This window comes from Cavia porcellus, unplaced genomic scaffold (assembly GCF_034190915.1).
Source record: "Cavia porcellus strain 051 isolate PalLab524CR breed Dunkin Hartley unplaced genomic scaffold, mCavPor4.1 scaffold_22, whole genome shotgun sequence".
Lineage (NCBI taxonomy): Eukaryota > Metazoa > Chordata > Mammalia > Rodentia > Caviidae > Cavia > Cavia porcellus.
In genome coordinates, this window is record NW_026947505.1 from 10,415,070 (window position 1) to 10,437,971 (window position 22,902).

General features: G+C 47.2%; 1 protein-coding gene across 5 annotated transcripts in view; it reads left to right on the forward strand.

Moving 5' to 3' along the window:
• Nucleotides 1-1,017: 1,017 nt before the first annotated feature.
• Nucleotides 1,018-22,902, forward strand: part of Phactr2 (phosphatase and actin regulator 2) — a 268,905-nt gene continuing 247,020 nt past the window's right edge. For all 5 annotated transcript variants that reach the window (XM_063233411.1, XM_003465632.4, XM_063233415.1 and 2 more), the window contains exon 1: nucleotides 1,018-1,213. In XM_063233411.1, the coding sequence (XP_063089481.1) occupies nucleotides 1,033-1,213 (181 nt within the window). In that variant the 5' untranslated portion in view covers nucleotides 1,018-1,032. The remainder of the gene's footprint in view (nucleotides 1,214-22,902) is intronic.

Consider the following 22,902-nt stretch of genomic DNA (forward strand, 5'->3'; position numbering starts at 1 on the left):
AAATGGTGGCTCCTGAGCCTGATTTGCAGCTTTCGGTTTGGGCAAGCCACAGGGGGAGGCTCTAAGTGTGAAACTGATAGGGCTCGGGAAGTTACGAAATCACCAACCGAATGAGGAGATGCCCACTGCCCCTTTCGCAAAGTCCTACCAGGTGCTTCGCTAACACTTCCGGTGGGCTCAGCGCCGGCCCATCGCAGCGCCTCCCCGCAGGCAGCCTGCACCCCGGGATCTTCCCTGAGCAATGGGGGGCCCGCCTGGCCTTGTGGACAGAACTTCCCAGGGCTGGGGTGCGCGAATGTGCTTCGCGGGAAAGGGGCGGGGCAGAGCAGGGATTCTAGATCTGCCGGGACGCACTTCGCACCTGTGACTGGGCGTGGCCACCCTGCTCTCCTGAGGCTGCCGGGCGTGTCACCCCCTCCTCACCATGCAAGGGCCCGAGCGTGTCACACACACACACTGCACCATCCCAAGGTGGCCCGAGCGTGTCAGACACACACACACACACACACAAACACACCCCGCACCATCCAAAGTGGTCCGAGCGTGTCACACACACACACACACACACACACACTGCACCATCCCAAGGTGGCCCGAGCGTGTCACACACACACACACACACACACACACACACACACACTGCACCATCCCAAGGTGGCCCGAGCGTGTCACACACACACACACACACACACACACTGCACCATCCAAGGTGGCCTGAGCGTGTCACACACACACAAACACTCCCCGCACCATCCCAAGGCGGCCCGAGAGTGTCACACACACGCACACACACGCACACGCCGTGCACCGGCCCAGGGTCCCGGCCTCGCTCCCTCAGCGGCGTCCGGTCCGCTGGCCGAGCCCTGCCCGGGACCCCAGCCACCATCGCGAGCGCGACCCGGGGGCGGAGCGGCCGCAGGCTCCCCGCGGCTCGGTCGGTAGGCGGCTCCTTCCTGTGCAAACTTTCCCGTCCGTCCCCTTCCTCCTCCCGCCCTCCGCCGCGCCTACCCTCGCCGCGCTCCGGGTCGCGCGATGGCCGAGGCAGGCAGGTCTCCCGCGGGGCCCGCGGGCGGGGCGGCGGCGGCTCCCGAGCCCGAGGCGCCCTCCCCGCGCTGGCTGCCCGGGGACCCGAGTCCGCGCGGCCGCTCGCAGAGCGACCTCTCCGCGTGCTCCAGCAGGGGCCGCCCGCCGCGGGTCCGCATCTCCGGCTCAGGTAAGGGGCGCGGCGGGACGGGGCGCGGGTCGGGCTGCGGGGCGCACGGCTCGGCGCGCGGTCCTGCAGGAAGAGGAACCTGCTCGGGCTGCGCCGCGACTCCGGCCCCTCGGAGGGCGCGGGCTCCTGCGCCGCGGCGAGGTTGGTGCCGGCCCGCGCCTCTGTCTGCAGGAGCTGGGGAGGGGTGCAGTCAGCCGAGCAGGACCCGAGCTTTCTTCCTGCAAAAGCCCACGCAGCTCGGGGCGGGAGCTTTGGGGCGGCGGTGCGCTCAGCCTTCACGGTTGTTTGGGGAAGCGGGGAGCCAGCGCCACTGCCGTAGCGCCGGCCCTTTGCGCTGCGTCCTGGAGTTGGCTCTGTGCACCGCGACCGGCAGGACCAGAACTGGGCCGAGGCCTGTGCTGTGCGAGCTGAGTGAGGAATGCGGGGCTGATCACCTCGCCTTCCTAACCCGGTGCCTCCCGGGGGACGCGAGTGCGTGTGGAGACGATGTGGATTCAGTAATCATCATTTACATGCAAGATCTTGAAAGTGTAGAACTGGGTTGGGTTTGGTGTAGTTTGGTTTGGTTTGGTTTTAAATCCACCAAATGTGTTAAGTTTCCATTTCATGGTGTGGCGTCTAGCGGGGACTCACGGAACAAAATTGAAGCCGACATCACAAACCCCAGCCGCACCTCTCTGCGTCTCCATCACTTTGGGCCGCCTAAGTGTTCTTTACCGAGGTCTCCGGGTTTTCCTTTCCACGGTTTCTGCCACCCGGCCCGGCGTGTGTGCTGGAAAAACACCCGGGGTACCGCTGATCTGACAGCAGTGCTGCCCCGGCAGGTAGAAACGGGCAGTGAGTGCGATGCGGTGGTGGAGTCTGTGTGACGATTGGTGCTGTTATTTTGTGAAAAGCACCGAGTCAGAGTGTGTTTTTACCTCCTGCTTCCCGGTGTCTTGGCCAAACCGAACTAGTGCCATGGCTGGTGTAAACTGGTTTTTACACAGAAAAACCATGCAGGTGATCCTAACAAGGAGACCACTGAGCTGTAGTTCACTGGGTCACTGTAGAGAAGCCGGCCTGGCTTGATCTCCAGTTTTTATTTTGGTAGATAGAATTAAGGCCCGAAAGCAGGAAAGGGCAGTCAAAGTCTGTTAAGTGTGGGTGTGTGAACTGCTTAGGGGGTGAAGTGTAAATCTCCACTTACAAAGTTCTTTTAATTCCAAGGATTCTTTGTCTTCTAACTTTTCCTGTTTCTTTCCCCCTTCCTTTCTATTTTCTTCCTCTTTCTTTTACTTTCTTTCTCTCTTCTCTCTCTCCTTCCTTCCTTCCTTCTTTCCTTCCTTCCTTATTGTTTCCTAAGACAGAGGATGCTAGTTATGTAGCCCAGGTTGGTCTTAACTCAGACCCCTCCTCCTGCCTCAGCCTCCTACGTGCTGGGATCATAAGTGCGCACCACCATACCCCGTCTCCCTGCTTTCTTAAGGATGCTAGGAGGTGGCAGTGGTCAGCTCCCCGGGTGCAGGCACACAGGTAGAAGAGTGAACCAAGTGGCCAAGGACACAATGAGAGGCTTATATACCTCATGAAAATTTTCCTTGGCTGCCACTGGCATGGCCCATTTCCAGGCCCTCTGCACGGGCTGGGCTGTGAGAGTGGGTCCAATGTGGCTTTGCTGCAACCAGGCTTGGACCAAAGCCCAGGCCCCAGCTCTGAGTCTCTTCCCCACCCAGGAATGCTTACCCCAGTCTGCATGGTGAGAAGACCCCCTCTCAGCACCTTTAAGTCTGAGAAGCTTTTCTTTCTGACCCTGGGTTTCCAGCTCGCCTACACATAGGAATTGCTTGGAGGTCAAGAAGCAACTTTAGGAGGTTAATAAATCACCTTGTGGCCGGCCTCACCCCTGGGCATTCTGATTTAATCAGCAGCAGTGCAGCCTGGGCTGTAGGTGATTCTAGGGTGCAGTGAAGCTTGGGCGCCACTGCCTTGGGCCAGGAGCAAGGATGATGTGATAAGGTTTTGCCTGGCAAACATGAGCTTGAGCCTGCTTGGGCCTTCTTCCCGCCCTCTTGGTCCTCCCTGGACTCCTGAGTGCTCAGCGCACTTTCCTCGCTCCCATCTCCATTCCAGTAGTTCTTCCTGGGGGACCTTTTCTAACATTGTATTAACTCCCCACTGAGGTGCCCTGAGGAATAGGAAAGCCGCCCTCTGCAGAGTCCCATTGCTTAGGAGAGGGGGCCGGAAAGGGGAGCAAGGATTTTCTCCAGTGGTTGTCAGCACGCGCCTCCCTCCAAGACAAACTGATCTGCAACCCCCAGTCTTCACCCCCACCTTCTCTCCATGAAATAGCAAGGAAAACTTTAAATACAGCTTCTACCATCGTTGTAATTAAAGTCCAATACCAAACACTTTTTTTTTTGTCTTTTTCCTTTTAATCGGTACCGGGGACTGAACTCATGACTGTCTGCTTGCAAGGCAGGCACTTATGCCGCTGAGCTAAATCCCCAGCCCCCCAAACACATTTTTAACTTTTTATTTATTTGATTTTAAAGAGAATACAACAAAACAATAAAACAGAACAAAACAAAAGTGAGAACAATGTTGGATTTCAAAAACAAGATAGAAGGAAATCCCCCATAGTTATGGTACTTATTGTTGTCCTCTCAATAGATGATCAGATAACCGGCTTTAGGCCTGCAAAGTCAATCAAACAATACAAACATTAAGCTGTTTTTTAGTTCAGTCACTATCATATCAGCCTGTGCTCCTCTGAATCAGCTGGTTGCTTGCGGAGGGGGGGTGGGGATGGGGGTGGGTGGGGGTGTGTGTGGGGGTGTTGGTCTTCTTGTTTCCTGGCCCTCACAATGGCTGGCTCACGGCAGGGCTCGGGTTGGGTTCTTGGTTTCTCCCGGCCCACATGGCAGCTTCTGGTTCATGGGAGGCTCCAGGCACATTTTAGAAATATCTGCTCAGAACTGGTGCCTAGCTGTGGCCACATGGATCCCCCAGAGAACTCACTTCCTCTGGCTTTGGATCTAGATTATTACTAGATTTTTGTCAAGAAGCACATCTCAGACTTAGGAGCTTTTATTTTCCTTGTGGTTTGAAGAGTTAATTTTTCACATCAAAATGTATATGCTTTATCAACAAAAATTAGAATGTTATATTTTAAAATCCACACAAAAATTCTAATTTCAAATAAATACTTTTTAGAAATAGACTTGAAATAACAGTGGAATTAATGAGTAAGTCCCTTTTGCACTTATAAAAATGGCGATTGCTTTTGCATTGTAAAAGCTCAGATTAACTTTGACTTGTGCTTTTTGAACTCAGAGTTCTGGAATTTTGTACAAGATCTGGATTTTAAAGTCTAGTGTTTCTTTATAAATGAAATGATGTTTTACTCCATTTTAAAAAGTGAAATCTGGGCCAGGGTTTTAAAACAAACAAAAAAAAGTGAAATCTGCAAACAAGATTTTCATAGTGCCTGGTCAGGGGTTCTCTTGATTTTTAGACCAAGCTTGCTCAAAGTCGGCAGTTCTGATGTAGTGAGCTGTTTCCCACATGTGTTTCTGGCACGCCCAGTGTTTGCTAAGCAGAGACTCTCAGGACGCAGCCCAGGCCATCAGCCTCTTGGAGGCGTTGAGCAAGCCCTGACTGTGGGCCTACTGTGTGCTGGAGCTGTTCTGGACTCACATGGGTGGAAGGGAGGATTGCAAAGTGTTCACTGGCTTCAAGTGCTGACTCTTGAGCCTCACACATTGCACTCCGGGTTGCAGAACAGGAAATCATTTGAGGTACCTGCAAAAGCTGGTGTATGGGCAGAGGACCATTGGCCAGCTTTGTGTGCAGACACTGATGGCTCTAACTCAGCTTTTCAGCACAGCTTCCCCTGATTGGTCTGAGAATGTAGGTAACCATAAGCCAGGGTCTTTTTGTGAGCCTTTCATTCCCTGCGTGCTCGGTGCTGAGTGAAGTGAGTCTAACAAACCTGGGCATTCTGTCTGTCCATGCTTCCGGTCTTCTGTTCATAGCTACATGGTGCTGATGTCCCAGGCCTGTTCTGCAGCTGAGGGTCACCTGTCCCTGGGGGAGGCCTTGCTTGTCAGTGTCTTGTGGGCGCACGCAGCGCCTCTCACTGACGTCTAAGGTTGTAACCCTGCAACTTGAAGCTTTTGTTCTCCAAAAGACAGTGCTGTGTCTGTCCAGATGGCTGAGTCCCAAGGGGTTTCTGGAGCTCAGCCATGAGCCTGGCTGAAGGTGCCGTAGGCCAGCGACAGTGGACACCTGCTCACTGTACATTTGTGGTACTCAGACCAGGTTTTTGCCAAAGACCATCTGGCTCCAAGTTTACTTTCTGTCTCTGCTTGGTCACTGAGCAGTGGACCACCCTGCTGGGAGAGGCAGGCCAGCTTGGACAGCACAGAAGGAAGCGGCGGAGCTGGTGCTAGAGGGATTGGATCCAGGCTGTGTTCTACCCTGGTCAAGCCGTGCACCTGGCAGGGACATCTGCGCCCCCCCCCCCCCTGCAAGGAGGACGTCTTTTTCATACACAAAGGCCAAGGGCTTCAGCCCAGCTGAAGGGTCACCTTCTATCTAATTCTCACAGAAGTACTGTGTAAGTGAAGATGCACCCTTACCATACCTTGGCATGTTTTAGAAATCAGCTTCACTGGAAAGGTAGGATGTCTCTTTTCAGTTTGTTTGGATCCAGCCTGGAGCTGAAATGAGAAAGTTGTCAGGCAACCAGTTCTTTCTATTGCTTTTGTTATCTCGGCTCGACTTCTGCTTGCCTCCCTGCTGACCGGCTCCCTCTGTAATCTGGAAGTCTCTCCCTGCCCACCTACTTGCAAACAATACATGGTCCATTCTGCTGGCCTGCAGCAACCCTAGCTCTTGCTCCTATGTTTGTGCGGGGAAATTTATTTCCTTCATTTAAATCCTCTGGAAAGCACCTACTGTGTGAACCCACCTCATCACAGTGGGTGCCGGATCACAGGTCTGGAGGAGCCTGTGGATTGGCTGTCCTTTTGGTCACCTTCCCACCCAGCCCTTAGCTGACTTTAGAGGGTCACAGTTTCCATTCACTCATTCGTTCATTTATTCCATGCAAATTTATTGAAGATTGCTTGACTTCAGATCCTGGACACAGGGAAGTGAGCAGATACGGTTCTGTGACTTGAGGCCTGAGAAAGAAAGTAGAGAATGCTTAGGAAGGATGTGGTAGGCAGGAGGCAGCAGCATCTCTCCCGACGGAACCTGTGCGCCGTTCATGAAGATCACAGAGGGACATGATGAGATTGCTGATGTTCCTTATCACAGCAGCATGAGCAGGGACGTGACTTGCCCTGGGTAAGCTTTGGCTTGCACAGTATTCCAGAAGGAGCTGGGAGTAGCACAAAGCTGTGGATTTGCTCTGGGTCCCCCATACTACACAGGGCTCTCCCATCAAGGAAGCACAGCTTGATGTTTCTTCATTTAATCAACAAAAAGCTGGTAGGCTAAATACAGAAGCTACAGCCACAGAAGCCCCAAGGAGCTCCTCGTGCAGTGAGAAAGAGGCCAATGAGCCCACAACCCCAGAGCAATGAAGTACAGTATGAGCTCTCATCAGTGCCCTGTGTTTTGCTGAGAAGCCAGGAGCTCAGCTCTAGAGATGGCCAGACGAGGGCAGGGGAGGTGGTCACCCTGAGGTGGAGGAGCTGGAAAATGATGATGCATCTGAGGGAAGGGTGTTTGGGGAGAAGAACCAGCACGCACAAGAGCACCCAGACCCCACGAACCCAGCAGAATCAGAGTTGGTAAGCTCTTGGGGGAGTGGCAAGAGAGGAATGGGGAGGGGAGGCGGAAGCCAGAGCCTGGGAGGTGGCTGTGTCTGGCTGTGCCCTGGGGGACACACTTCAGGTAACATTTGCGAAGTGTCTGCAAGTTCAACAGGGGAGGATTCTGCATGGATTTGGAGAACTCAGAGAGGTGGAGACAGTGGTGGGAGGAGCACACTTGATGGGGGATTCTGGCCGGAACTGTGACCACACCCAAGTGCTCCTCGGTGACCTCACCCCCTTGCTTGGCTTCATTAGAGCTGACCTGGAAGTGATTGGAAGGCGAGCAAAATGCTTTTGAACTTTAACGTGCTGTGGCCCCTGTGGCCCCACTGGCCTGCTTCTTGAGCTTGGCTTCTTCCCCACATTGTGAAATCATCGAGGACAGAAAGCAAGTTTCCTTTATTTTTGCATTCTCAGAGCCTTGGACAGGAGGGCCTGGGACATCCATTCCGAGGTGCTCACTAGGTACTTAGGGAGTTCATGCATAGATTATCTGGAAGCCAGTTCTTGCAACCTGAAATATGTACAAAAGCTACCGGGAGGTGATTTTATCTGTATGTCAATGAGCAGGTAAAAACTTGACTTACACGTGGTTTAAAACGTAAAAGTAACTAGACCGAGTATTTCAGTTTTGCTTTTTAACGAGCCACCGTGAGCTCGCTGGCGCCTCTGGGAGGAGTTGCACAAGCCCCATTTGGCAGCATCTGCAGGAGAAAGTTTGTGGAAGGAAGTGGTGACTGTCAGTCTGGCCTGAGGCTAGCGGTGGTGGAATTCCAGCCGCCAGGATTCTGTAGTCTCCTGGAAACGCTGGGCTCCTACTCAGTGCAGCCTAGAAGGGTGAGAAGGCAGGACTCGCTAATCCAGTTCTGCGTTGTTTCCAAACACGGTTGTCTTTACAGTGACCTTGTGATGTGGTTTTAGGAACCTGGTTTCAGAAAGGTGGAGAAGCCTACCCGGATCTCATGGGTGGCCAGGAAGTAGTAGAACCAGGACTCAAGTTTCTTGAATTTGAAGCTCAAACCTCTTTTTTTACGTATGCTAACTTAGTATGTACCCATCACTGGGTGTAGAAACAAAATTATACACACTACCAAGAGGGAGAAAATTTCATGTTTGGAAACCTCTGTGAGTACCACAGTAAGGGATCATCAGAATGCACAGCTTTTCCCAGATAAAGGTCTTTTAAGCCCTTAATCAATTATCTAGTTTCAGGTGTATCTAGCACTTCAGAATTCTACTATGAACACAAATTTGCCTTAATTGTGATGAAAGCCTGCCAGTATGGTCAGGCTAGCACACTTTGGTAAGCACTGTTAATGGAAAACTACTCAGTCTGGGAGTCATGTGTATAATTCATGCACAAGAAAAATATCTTGTCTCAAAGTACAAGGGTAGTTTCAGTTACAGAGACATTCAGGGTAGGGGAAAAAACATTAAAGAGGCTTTAGTGTTTTTAAAATACCATGCTGAGTGACTCATTATCTTTGATCACACTAGCTGAAATTTGCACGAACAAGTAAGTAGGTTGCCTTAGAAACAGTTCTGAGATCTAACTCACTTTGTGATCAGTTGGCTAAAACTTGACATTTATATACCTTACTTTGCAGTTTCTTGATGCCTTTATGAAGTCTTCAAAAAAAGTTTTTTCTTATCCCTCATAACAGGAAAAAATTTCTCAGCTTTCTTTCTTTCTTAAGGGCTGTACTTTGACTCTGGATCAACAACTCACATACTTTGAATGAGTGAGATATAATTTATGGCTGTGAATTAGGTCATCAATGTTGTCTATAATTTCCTTTCATGTTCATGCATGTATTTTGAGCTACCCAAATGTTTGGCATATCTTCTTGAAAGGTATAATTTCTTTTCTTTTTATTTTATTTTATTTTTTTGTCTTTTTCTTTTTTATCGGTACTGGGGATCAAACTCACGACTGCCTGCTTGCAAGGCAGGCGCTTATGCCGCTGAGCTAAATCCCCAGCCCCGAAAGGTATAATTTCTATTAAATACTCGTTGAAGTAGCCTAAGCATCAATAGCAAATCCGTATTAAGCCCTCGTGTACCCACCTTTTGGCATCATAAATCTATTATTTCAACCCCAGAGACCTAGGGATGACAATGGAGGAAAAATATGATGGTGAATGGAATGGAATGTTGCTTATATGTAATAGCTACAGTGGAACTTACGTCTTTGAATGAATGTTATCCTTTAGAATGGTCACATTGGAAGAGTGTACAGTTCATTCTAGTTACAATCTTACAGGATGAAACAGTGTTGGAATCAAGCCCTATACATACATTCTTTTACCCAGTAAGATTTGCCACTAAGATTTGTGTGTGGTCCCTTTCTTATCCACTTGTCCTGACTAGAATTCAGTGTTGCTTTTTGAAAACTCATGTCCACCTGTGAGCTGCAGATGCCTCCTCTAGAAAGAGTGGAAGAGACATGTCCAAAATGGTGGGAACAATGGTCACATGTGGGGTTATATTTATCATGTTTCAGCATAATTATGTTGTGGGAATCACAGTCATCTAAGTCATTCAGATTATTTTGTGGCAACGCCTCCTACTCCAAAATATACAACCATGCAAGGTAGTACCCACCAAGCAGGTCAGATTGTTAACATGGTGACTATGAGACCAGGGAAGTGAAGCCACCACTGTGATATTTGTGGGAGAAACTCAGTAAGATATAAATGAGAGGATTCCTAAAGACTAGCAAGACTTGATCCAAATGAACACATTTTCGTAACGTGTAATAGAGACACTCTTCTGTGAGTGAAGGGTGACAGTTTGTTTTCCTTAAGTATGGCTACAAGAGCAGTCGGCCCAGGTGTGGTGGTACATACCTGTAATTCCAGCACTCAGGAGTCAGGAGGAAGAGGCTGAGACAGGAGGATCACTGTGGGTTTGAGACCAGCCTGTGCTATATAGTGAACCCCTGCCTCAAAACACTGAATCAAACCAGATCAGCTCAGAACAGACCAGACCAAACCAACAACAACAACAACAAAAATGGCCCTACGAAGACGTGAGCATTATGTAGATCCAGAATCAGGGACCACTAAAGGAGGGTACTCTTTCTCTATCATTTTTTATTTTGGAAAATCTAGCTAGCTACGTAGCTATTTCAGTCCATTTGAACAACTGTCATAAAATATCATAGGTAGGGGGCTGGGGATTTAGCGCAATGGCATAAGCGCCTGCCTTGCAAGCGTGCAGTCGTGAATTCGATCCCTGGTACCGATTAAAAAAAAAATCATAGGTAGGATGGTTTTTAAACAACAGAAATTTACTTGTCTCAATTGCTGAGGGTAGAAGGTTCAGATCAGGGGCATGGCAGGCTGCATGCCTGGTGAGGGCCTGATCTGTGGTTTATAGCTGGAGCTCTTGCTGGGTCTTGTGACAGAGAGAAGGAACAAGCTGTCTTGTGGGGATCCTGCTGCATTCACATGGCCTCATCTAATCCTAATTACCTCCCAAATCCCCCACTTCCTAATGCCTTAACTTTAGAGGGAGTGCTTCTTTTCTTTCCTTTCCTTTCCTTTCCTTTCCTTTCTTTCTTTCTTTCTTTCTTTCTTTCTTTCTTTCTTTCTTTCTTTCTTTCTTTCTTTCTTTCTTTCTTCTCGAGACAGGATCTCACTTTGTAGCTCAGGCTGGCTTTGAACTCGCAGTGATCCTCCTGCCTCAGCCTCCTAAGTGCTGGGATACAAGTGCAGACTACCACACCTGGCCTTTTTTCTTTCTTTTCATTTTCACTTTTATTGTGCCTGTGTTCAGTAGTGATTATAGCACCCTGTGGAGTTGGTACATGCACATGACACACCCTAATTCCTTGTTTCATCCCTTTCCCCTCTCCTCCCTCTCCCTTCCCTCTACCTGTTGTTCCCCTCCATTTGCAAAAGAATTATCTCCTTGTTTTCTATTATTTAACTTCTATTTTACTCTTTATTTATACTCTGGGTCTCTCATGTAAGAGAAACCATATGATATTTAAGTTTGTGTGTCCGGTTTATGTCATGTAACATTATGGTCTCAGGGTGCATCCATTTTCTTACAAATGGCTCAGGTTTCTCCTTCTTTATGGCACAGCAGTACTCTATGGTTTGTAAATTCCACATTTTCTCTATCCATTCACCTGTTGAACTTACAGACTACTTCCAAGGTTTAGCTATATGAATTGTGCTGCTATAAACACAGGTATGCATGGATCACTGTAACGTGATGTCTTTAACTCTTTTGGGAAAGTACCTAGAAGGGAATTAGCTGGGTCGAACGGAATTTCTATTTTTAATTTTTTAAGGATTCTCCACTTAAGTTTCTACATTTGAATTTTAAGGAGATACAAGCATTCATTCATAAAAATATTATCCATCTTTCTCTCCTTCACAGATTTCTTTGCTGCTGGGAACATCCCCTCAGCACCCCCAAGTTTGCCGGTCTTCATTTTGCACTGGCAGAAGGGACTTACTGGTGATCTTGAGTCCCAGTGCCAAGTACAGCCTGAGCCAACACAGATAAACCATCTACGTCCATGCCAAGGGACAAGTGAGGCTGCTGGATTGTGTGTGTGTGCACATGTGTGCTACTGGGGTTTGAACTCAGGGCCTTTACACTGAGCTACACCCCAGCCCTTTTAATTTTATCTTTTGAGACAAAGTCTAAGTCTCTAATTTATATAGACTCTGCTCAAAATTGTGATGTTCCTGTCTCAGCCTTCTGAAGTGCTACAGTTACAGTGATGTACCACCTTCCCTGGTTTGGGATATATTTTTGTTGCTGTGGAGAGGATATTCGTAGGTAATAGGCAGATGGATGGAAAACACACCAGAGGTATCCAGGACCTCACTGTATCCAGGGGCTCTGGAGGTGAGGAATTCCTAGGCTTTAGGGTGGGTAAATGAAGCCAAATGTCTCTTAGGTATGAAAGAAGCAAAGGGTGGGATAAGAAAAGTACACAGAATAAAAAGATTTCTTTGCTCACTTTGTGGTAAACAGGCAGGTGCTCTGTACACAACAGGTGTAGTGGGGCTCTGCACACCCAGTACGAATGGGGCTTCCCAGGGAACAGCAAGGCTGGAAGAGCCCGGGTGGCCCAGCCATCATCTCAGCTGGGACGCCGCAGCCTAAGGCTCCCACGGGAAGGTGGGTGGTTTGAGAGCATAAAGTCGGGGAAAGGCTTGGCATAAAAGCAGGCATTGCCCTCTCCCTGACTCCCAGGCTGCCTCATCTTCCCCCTGTCCACCCCTCTGCCCATGCCCATGACACCTATCACCTTGGTGCCCTCTGGGCTCCAGCTCACCGAGGGCAGATCCCATTGGTCACTTTACTAGAACTTCTCATCCCTTTAGGAATACTAACAGTGACCTCGTGTGGCAGATCACCCCTGTGGCTCTTCCTATGTGGAGCAAGAAGACAGTAAGGCTGATTCAGACCCCCGCTCATTGGGGTCACAGGCTCCTGCATGTGGTGCGAGACAGCCTTCCTCTGGTCTGATCTGAAGGGCCCTTTCTCCGCAAGGCTGGAGAGGTGGCCTTAAGCCACCTGGGATTACCCAGATGAAGATTTGTGGTTTGTCACTAGGATCTCTGCTCTTCAAGAAGCTGACAGATGTGCAGAGGGAGAGTCATTTCTGGCCCCAGACCAAGGCAGGATGGGAAAGGTTTCTTGGCCCAAGCCAAGGTACAACCTCAGAGGGTCGTTGCAGGTGCCAAACAGCTGCAGAAGAGGGAGGTGTTTGCAACTTCCTGGTGCTGGAAAACCTGCTTCATACTTGAAACGTCCCTGTCCCTCTGCTTGTTGGGCTGCCTGAATGCCAGGCATCCTTCTGTCACAGGCACCTACTCCAGCAGTCTCCTTCCTCCAAGGCACTCATGTTTGCAGCTCCTCACCTGTGTTGAAGTATTTCCGAGTTGCGGGTGTCTCGGCCACTCATCAAGGAAGCTCATAATCCCACACAGTTCTGGTTTTTGGTGATGAGCTCACGGCTGCAGGGTTAGTAATAGGCAACACAGGATACCAATGGGAGCTCACAACCAAAAGGACCTCGTCCCCCATCACCTGCTGGACGGCTATTGAAGTGTTGCTTCTGTGAGTCCGTGGACCACTCCAGTCAGCTGCAGGGGTCTCAGTGGGGTCACAGAAGGCTTAGTGGCGAGTCTTCTTCTCTACTTTGGGGTGGTTGGGAGCTCTACGCTTTCTATCAGGTTCCTAAGTTTTGCTGTTGCTACTGGTCCGGGCACCACACTTTGAGGAGACCAAGACTCTCTGGCTAGCTTTTCGTGGGACTGAATCCTCACAGCAGTAATTGTGTCAGGGGGAAAAAAATCCATGTTTTTCACAGCAGATCTCCTGGACCTCAAAAGGCATGAGGGTCTCCTCATCAGCAAGCAGGCAGTGTTGCAGGGCTCACCAGCAGGGCGGCATCTGATTCCACTCAGTCTGGAGGAACAGTCCCAGAGTTGGGTCTGTGGAAGTCTAGACAGATCGTCCTGCTACAAGCTGGGCTTCCTGGGACCCCTCCTTGGATTCTACCAACACATAGCGAGGTTCACAGTCTCGGGGAAACCTGTGCTTACATTTAGTGGTTTATGATGAAGGGCATTTTGTGTTGTTTATTTTTATCGGTGCACATTTGTAGTATGTGGCGATGTCTGCCAACATGGGGAGTTGGTTTACGTACTTAACTCATCCTAATTGCTTTTCCATCCCCTTCCCTTCTCTTCCCCCTCCCTCTGTCTTTTGGTCCCCACTCAATCTGCAAAAGACTTAGCTCCCTGTTCCATTAGCCAGCCTTTGTTTTGCTCTTTATTTATACTTTGGGTTTCTCTTGTAAGAGAACTCGTACAGTATTTGAGTTTGTGTGTCTGATTTATTTCATATAATATTATGGTCTCAAGGTGCATCCGTGTTCTTGCAGATGACCCAGATTTATCCTTCCTTGTGACAGTGTGGTGCTCTGTTATGGAAACATACTGCACTTTCTTTATCCGTTCTCCTATTGATGGATATACTGGTCACTTCCAAGATTTAGCTGTTGTGAATTGTGCTGTTATAAATATGCATATTTGTGCATCACTGTAATAAGATGTCTTTAATTTTTTCAGAAAGATGCCTGAAACAGAATGAAGTCAAATGGAATTCCTAGCTTTAGTTTTTTGAGGGCTCCCAACACAGGATTTCCATAGTGATTCTACCTGTTTATGCTCCCATCAACACTGTGGAAGGCTTCCCTTTGCCCCACAGCCTCACCAGCATTTGGTGTTTAATTTCTTGATGATGGCCCTTCTTCCTGACATGAGGTAGGATTTCAGGGTTGTTTTAGTTTGCATTTCTCTACTGGCCAGTGTATTTACTGGTCATTGTTACTGCTGAAAAGCATCTATTCATTTCAATTGCCCATTTTTTTTGACTGGGTCTTTTTTAGGGAAAATTCTGAAGTTTTTGAGTTCTTTATACATGCTGGATATCAGTCTTCTGTGCAAGGAGTAGCTGGCAAACATTTTCCAAGAGTTTTACCTGTTTTATTTTCCAGTAGGTTCAATATTTCTGTTTTAATATTTAATGTTTGATCCATTTTGATTTTATCTTAGAACACGGTGGTAGATACGGGTCTCGATTCAATCTTCTCCATGTGTGTAACTAGCTTTCTCAGCACCGTTTGCTAAAGAGCTATCATTTCTCCAGTGTACGTTTTTGGACCCTTTGTCAAAGATCAGATGCCTGACATGCTTGGGGTTGTTTTTGTGTCTTCTGTCCTATCCTGTTGATTTGCACATCTGTTTTTCTGTATAGCGTTGTAAAGGATACAACTAAGCAGCCAGATGAAGAGGTTATGGAGGGCAAGGTCTGAAAGTCTCCATCCCTTGGAGACTTGGGATGTGCCGTTGGGATGAGCTCTTCTCTTTGAGATGCCATGTGTTCATCTGAAGCCCCTGTCTTTTTGGATTGTTATGGAGACTTCATTGCATAACTACTATTGGTGAACTGGAGGAAATAAATAAAGACCTGTCTGCTTTGGCATCCTTTTGGTCCCTTTGTGCAGCATTGTGCCCTCCAGGGTGTGGAGCAGGAATGCTGTGGAATGAGGATCTTAGGACCTCTATTCAGAGAATTCTCCCTCCAACCACAGGATGCCAGCTCCAAAATAGAGAGTCAGACAAGATTATCATTTCTATAATCCACCTTGGGGAAAAGAAGTTCTAGTTTCTATGGTCTACTTTGGGGAAGGCGGCGTATGCCAGAAACCATGGACGAAAATCAAAAAACATATGTCATACTATTGCACTAGTGTACCTTCAATTTTATTCATGGAAATATCCATGCTGCTTTAAAACCTTTTGCTTTCTGGTTTGGCAAATCCTTCTATCTGTTACTGTGTAGCAGGTGGGAGTTCCAAAGGTTTAGGAAGTGTCTTAGTTACTCTCTCATTACTAGGAAAAACTACCTAGCATTCACAAGTTAAAGACAAAAATGTTTATTTTAGCTCATAGTTTGTAGAAGTTTCAGTCGTTGGTTGGCTGGCTGTAATGCAGGGCAGAGCGGCAGAGGGCCCTGGAAGAGGAACTACAGTCCATGGCAGGGCAGGCAGACAGGAGTGAGAACTCAAGGAGGTAGTGAATACAGATACATAGGTACAGGTATAGATGATACAGATATAGATAGATATAAAGACATAGACATAGATATAGACAGACATAGATCGATCCAGGCCATGCCCACAGTGACCCACCAAGCTTCACTTTCCAGTATCACATCCGGTTATAAGCCTATCAGTGGTCTAATCCCATGTCCTGCATCCATGATCTGTATCACATACCATGGTCTAATCACCTTCCCAAAGCCTTATCTATGAGCACATAAGGCTTTGGGGGGACATCTAGGTACAGACCATAGCAGGAAGTGAGTTTTTAGAACAACCACCTATGTAGAATACTTTGCTTCAAGTGTATCCACATAAACTGGTTCCTAGAACTTTCTTTGAAAACCCTTTATTGTCTGTGGGGTGTCTAGAGGATTTTCTGATAGCAGGATTAAAAGCAGGAGAAGATTTTTTTTTTTAAACCAAAGGTTAAAATCCTTTACTCACTGAAATCACAGAACCTAAACCGTCCTTTAAAGTGACTACCCAAAACATGAATCATTAAGAACAGATGAATATACAGAGTTAGCATTTTTTAGTGTCTGTGATGCTTTCATAGACTAGAACTGGGCAAGGCTGGAGGAGAGCAGGGCTGTGATCGTAGAAATGGGAAGTAAGGAAGCCCTTGGGAACTATTGCCACCCTGGGTTGGATGCCAAAATTCACCTTATCAGAATGTTGGTGATACCCAGGATAATCATGGAGATATTAGGAAATAGGTGGTTTGAGGCTATGATGTTAATTTTGTTCACTGTGGTTGATCTTGTGACACTCATGGGACATATCCTACAGAAGTAAGAATTTTAACAATGGAAACAGACAACAGCTCCAAATGGAGAATTTTGGCTCCCTGACTGTTTCAATAATGTGACTATTACTGCTTTGGATACCACTAGAATTTTCCTACGTAGTCACTTCATTCAACAAACTACAATTTTTGTTATCACTATGCAGTAACCTCTGACTTTTCATATCAGTGTCTTCCGTCTCTTTCATTGCATCATTTAAGTACTAGATTTCTGGACTCTCCATGGTGCCTCGCCCATAAGCAATTTCATGTAAAGCTTTTGTTAGACATGGCTGATATGCTTGGTGCTGTTTGGAAAATGAGGAGGATGCATGACTGAAAAATAACAAGGATAGAGAAGAAAGGGCAGTGTGAAGGAGGTGCACCAAGCCATCCAAGAGAGTCTAAAGAAAAAATGGTGAAAAGGTATCTTTGCACTGCATCTGAAGGCAGGCAGTGGGAATCACAACGCTTCCCGTTCCTTTTAATCGAACCAAGGGCACCGGCCGTGAGAAGCACACGGTTTATCACGGAACTATTCCCTAGCCTGTCAAAGCACTTTCAATGAAGTTTTGGGAGTGGAAACAGAGAATGCTTGAAGGAGCTGGAGTCGAAGGGAAGTTTAAGAGCTGTAACGATGGGTGGAAATCAGGGATAGGAGGTGGGAGGGAAGTCACAACGGCGAACAAGAGAGTGTTCCTGTGCAGCCACTGTTTCCGTGCAGCACTTTTCAGCCACCCTTTGGTAACATCTGTGCTGGGTTCTGTGAGCGTAAGGCTGATTTTAACCCTGGGGCAGGAGTTCAGTCGATCAGGACTAAAAATGAAGTTTAGGATGACAGCCCTGGTCTGTGGTATTCAGCCACTTGGCACTTACCAGATATTTAAGGACCGAAATGAGCAATGATATTTGATCCCAAAGCACGAGCACACTTATCCCCAACTGAGAGTGTGGCTCACAAACTCACACCTATGCACACGTGTCGATCTATCAGCAATGCTAGCCAGTGTTTCCCGAGTCTCAACTACATGCCAGGAGGGAAAGAATAATGGAGCCCGGGAAGCCTACCTGACAGTGGGACTTTCAGACAGAGAAGCAAAGCTGGATGACTAATGGTAAGGATGGATTGTCATCAGCATTCTGTTGCAGTGAAGAATCCAGTATGAACCAGAATCAACTTTGATTCACATGGAGATGATCGGGGGGTGTAAGGGGAGAATGCAGGAACAGAGAGGCGGGTGAAAAGTGAAAGTCAGGGAAAAGTGAAAAATTACAAAAAGTGGAAAGCAGGGAGTTGGTGCTTATGAAACTTCTCTGGTTTTCTTAACTAGTGCTTATTGAACACAGGAAGCTGCCCTCCCACGGGGTACAGAGCTCTGCCTTTGGGTGTGCCATCAACAAACTAAATTCTCTCCACAGCCCTGGGCTTTCTCAGGGAGGCACTTTAGAGAGGGTTGGGGGTCATGTGAAGGAAGCAGCTTGGAGTTGTTAAAAACCGTATTTGTGCTTTGTTCAAGTCTGTAGGAGCCTGGCTGAGGCCTAGCCAAGAGGACTCAGAGGAGTTAGCTAAAGCAGGACCAAGGAGAGAGTTCTTGTCAAAGAGAGACAATGCATAGAACATTACTGATGAGAGGAACAAAGTCAGAGCGGAACAGAGAGTGTAAAGGTGCAGGTGTGGAGATGGTAGCTTTAATGATGGTGCCTAGGCAGGCTCCCCTGAGAAGGTGGCCTGTCAGTGATAACCCCGAGAAAGCGAAGAAGAGAGATTTGGGGACAGCTGCAGCGAGGGCCTGCAGTCAGGGACAGGAGCAAGGGCCCAGGCTCAGAGGCAGGCGTGTGTTTCCCGTGTCTAAGGACCAGGAAAGAATTCTGCAGGGATGGCGTGAGTCGGAAAAGGTGGGCAGAGTGCGGGGAGCCCTGAGAGATGCTGGAGGCCATTGCAGTGATGGTAGCATTTTTTCCGAAGAGTAAGTGGAGAGCTTTGGCTAGAACAGTGCGGGTTCTTCTGATGGAGAAATTAACGTAGGAAGCAAAGCTCTGAAGGTAACTATTTCATTCCTATTAATAGCAACAGCGGGCCCCAAGAAGGCAGAACGAGGGTGTCTGCCTGTTTCTCACTTCCACCTGCTTGTGAATGGCCAGTAATTAGCAAAGTACTGGGTACTCACATGAACATCACGCAAAAGCAGCTAAAGTAATTGAAGCTATTTTGAAATGTCTGCACCTAGCCACCACCCATCCCTCTGGTAATTGGAGAATAGCAAAAAACAGCAGTTTACCACAGCGCCAGACTCAGCGAGTTTGTCCCTTCATTAAATACACTGTGCAAGCAAAAGGTTCTTCTGATATAGATACAGGTGAAATCAAAAGCCTGGTTCCTTTCATCCTACAACTCCGCTCCTTCTGAAGAGCCGTCCGGGCTGGTCCTTTCAGGCTGCTCCTATGGGAACACGCACAAGTATATAGTGGTAGAGTTCCCTTCACATTTGGGATTGTGCTGTACATGTTACTTGCCAAATTACACTTTTTACTAAAAAATTTCTTGAATGTTCCTTTATGTCAATTAATATACATGGTTCTATCTCATTCATTTTATTTAAAAATTTGTGCTAGAACATGCTTGAGTAGATGATGATCACATTCATGGGGGCGTCAGCACACGTACATAACACAGCTTCAAGCTTCTCACTTTCCCCTTCCTGCCCGCTCCGTCCCTCTATTTCTTGGTCCCCTTCCCAAGTATTTGTGTTGTCCACTCTAAAGGTTGTGGAAAGATTTGTTGTGTAGTTGTGTATTTATATGAACACACCTCAGGGGATGAGCACTCAGGTTTTTTTTCTAAATCTTTGCTGTTAGGAGAAACAGTGCCCCACGTGAACCTTGTATGTGTGTGGCTATGATTGCCTGAGAAGTCTTGTAATTCAAAGGTTATCTCCAACTCTGAAGGAAGTTGTACTGCTAGCAGAGCATGAAAGGACCTATTTCCTTGCCCAGACTGGATAGTATTAACATTTTTAAACATCTGTTAAAGAAAACATCATTCCATGATACTTGGTAAAGCCCAGTGAAGCAGACTATTCAGGACCACTGCCATGGAATTTTGCTGTGGAGGGGAGAAAACTGACCTAACTCTGAATATGTCAAGGAAAAGTGAGAGTTTTATAGCCAAAGATCGTGGTAGGGGGCAGTGAGGGGATGAAAAATCACTAGACAGAAGCATCAGGGGTGGGGGCTTTTCTGGCTATCTGTTGTGGCAGCATTGTTGAAGATCACACATCACCTGGGGGGCAGGGTGAAGGTTCTCGCCAAACTGACTTAGGATTCTGGGTGAAATCTCTAGTTTAGAAAGATTTGCACAGTGTGAAACAAGAGAAAATCAGGATGCAAAGCAGTCAGGAAGCCATCAGGTGGCCGGCCAGGCCTGTCCATCAGGGGACAGCTGCCTGGGAGAGTGAATGCTTCCAGGCCTAAGAAAACATCACAGGGGCGCAACTTCAAACAAGGCCTAACAAGCCACGAGGATGTTTTATTGGAAATTGAGGCTGAGCCACTGTCACTGACCAGCAGCAAACTTCGCTTACAACTAGCCTGGGATGGTCAAGCTGGGTGGCCCAGCTTCCATCCTCAATTACTCCTGGAATTCCCTGGTCCTCAGCCACTTGCCATTCAGTGATCATCTCCCCGTCTCAATCTGTCTGTCTTGAGTCACCTTTCTCAGGTTCCAAATAAAGTACTTTTGCTGTCCGATCTTTCTGAGTTATGATTGATTGGCAGCAGAGGAGCCCAGAAGAAAGTCCAGGAACCAGACGCAAGTTGGGTCAAGCAAAGAATCTTTGTCACTGTCCAACTGGTCAAAGTATGTTTCTAGTTTTGTATTTCCCTGGTTGCTATTAAACTCGGGAAGTATTTATTATTATTAGCAGTTTGTATCTTCATTTTCTGAGTCTTCTTAGGTATATCCCTTACCCATTTTTTTTGTTGTATTATTTTCTTAGCTCCCGGTGTCTTGAGGGTAATAAATAGTTTTTTGTCTGTTGTATAGATTGAATGTATTTTCTATCTCATTTGCTTTCACTTTGTGCCCCTACCCTTTGTCCTTGAGGAACAAATCCAATTCTGATGTGTGAAAGTGCATGTTTTATAGACACATACAGCAGGACCAGCAAACGTGCCATATGCATCTCTATTTGCTTTGAAATGCCCTTCAATAAAAACCTTTCTGGCTTCTGTAATTCTTATCTTTCCTTCCTAGTGTGGGAGGCTTCCTGCCTCGTGTTGTCTGCATATTTTGTGCTCAGCCTGCAGGGCTGAACTTGAACGAAGAGATTTGCAGTCAGGTCAGTTGCTGTGGAGCCTATGAAGCAGAGGATATTTTCTGAAGTTAGAGTTAAAATGTGGGCCATCACCTTGCCTGAAGTGAATTTCTATCTGGGAGTGCTTGTAGTGCAAATGTGGAGGTGTCACTCTAAGCTGAAAACTCTTTCTCACGGTTACACCAGCTGCCTGTAAATCCCCTCCTATCATGATCAGTCCTTTGTATTAGTTTTGCAACAACTTAGGGAACCATCTTTTAGGGGAAAAAAGAGTCTTTGTTGTCACTTTTCTTCTCTTCCATCACTGGAGACACTTCACATTTTACACATCAGACTGGTCTTCCTGCTTTTGCTCTTGGGCCAGTTTGCATTCTTAGAGAGGCAAATAAAATGCACAAGTGCTCCCTGGTATCACTGTGGTGTCAAAATGCGCCTCATCGATCATGGCCCCATGGCCCCAACTAACCACTTAAGTAATTTTTTTCGTGCCTTATCACGTGAATTGTCTTGTTTCAGTGAAATGTTGACAAGGCCACCCACTCCCATCCCCGCCTCCATGTGCAGATAAAATCTAATTATCACCTCAGGATGGTTTTGTGACATATAATCTAATCACAGACACAAAAATATTTAGGACACTTTGACATTTAGCTTTTTTTTTTTTTAAGGGTTGTTTTTTAAACTGAAGCTTTAGCAGTTGCTATTACAAAATTAATTTTTAAAGAAAGGAATAAAGAAAAGAGAACAGAAAGCAATTCTTTTACTTTTCAGGGCCAAGGCCTGAAGAGCCAGGAGCATGTTTTATTGGAAGTTGTGGCTGAGCTACTGTCATTGACCAGCAGCAAACACTTAGAGATAGCAAAATAAAATGTACAACTGCTACCTTATATCACTGTGATAGCAAAATGCACCTCATCGGACGGGCTGGTAGCCCCGACTAACCACTTGAGTAACGAACTTACTTGAGGTATGCACTGAAGTTAAGAGGGTGAGCAGCAGGGCAGTAGTGAGAATTCATGATGTATTAGTGAGTGAGAAACCTGCTTACAGGACTCGTGGCAGGTTTACCAAATTCTCCAGTTTGATTAGTTATTTTTTTACACCTTATATTAAAATGTTTATTACTATATGTGTATGCTACATAAAAAAATAAATTTGTGGTAGGGGGGTTGATGTACATACAAAGACATTTGTTGTCCTTTTTCCCTGCCTTCCACCACCCCGTCCCGTTTCCCCTGACCCCAGAACCCCTTCCCATATTGCGACACCGAATTTAGTGACACCAGCTGCTATATAACCTAAACCCCCACTTACTCTTGATTTTATTCACTTATTTATTTCAAGACGTATGATGAATGTAATCATTATGGGCTGCAAACATATACTAGTGAATTGTAAAAAAAGACTTTTTAAATTAGTCCACGTTTGCAGTCTGCAATGTGTGCGCTGCTTGTGGGAGTCGGTGCACGTGGGCGACGGGACTTCCTGCCTTTTCCATCCCGTCCCTCCCCTCACCCACTCCGGCTCCTCATCCCTTCCCATTTGACAATGCTCTGTGTCGCTACTTCCTGTTAGCTCCTTTGCATTTTGCTGTTTATTTCTAATTTAGGTTTCTCATGTAAGTGAAACCATGCAGTATTTGAGCTTTTGCATGATTTAATTCACTTAGTATAGTATCATGGTCTCAAGCTGCACCTGTTTTTCTATGAGTAAGTCAAGCTTATCTTTCTTTATGGCAGAGTATACAGTAAATTAATTAAAATATAAACATAAGGATAAAGAAGTGAATATATATGGAGAGAGAGAGAGAGAGAGAGAGAGAGAGAGAGAGAGAGAGAGAGAAATTGAAGCTGGGAAACGCTCGGACCTCTGTGTCCTACTGATTCTCCTGACCCAGTCCAGGCTGCTCAGCTCCTTTCACAGGTGAGGAGAGGGAACAGGAAGCAACTGGCCAGCCGGTGGGTACTGAGGTCCAGCTCACACCAGCTCTTCTAAGGCGATGCCCTGGCTGTTGCCCTGCCCAGGTGTCAGGTGGATGACACTCCCGCACCGTGGGGACAGGACTGTGGGGTGGTGGTGAGGGAAGGGACGTGGGGAAGTCTCAAGGTGGGAAGCGTGGGAGGCCAATGGGGGCAGACATT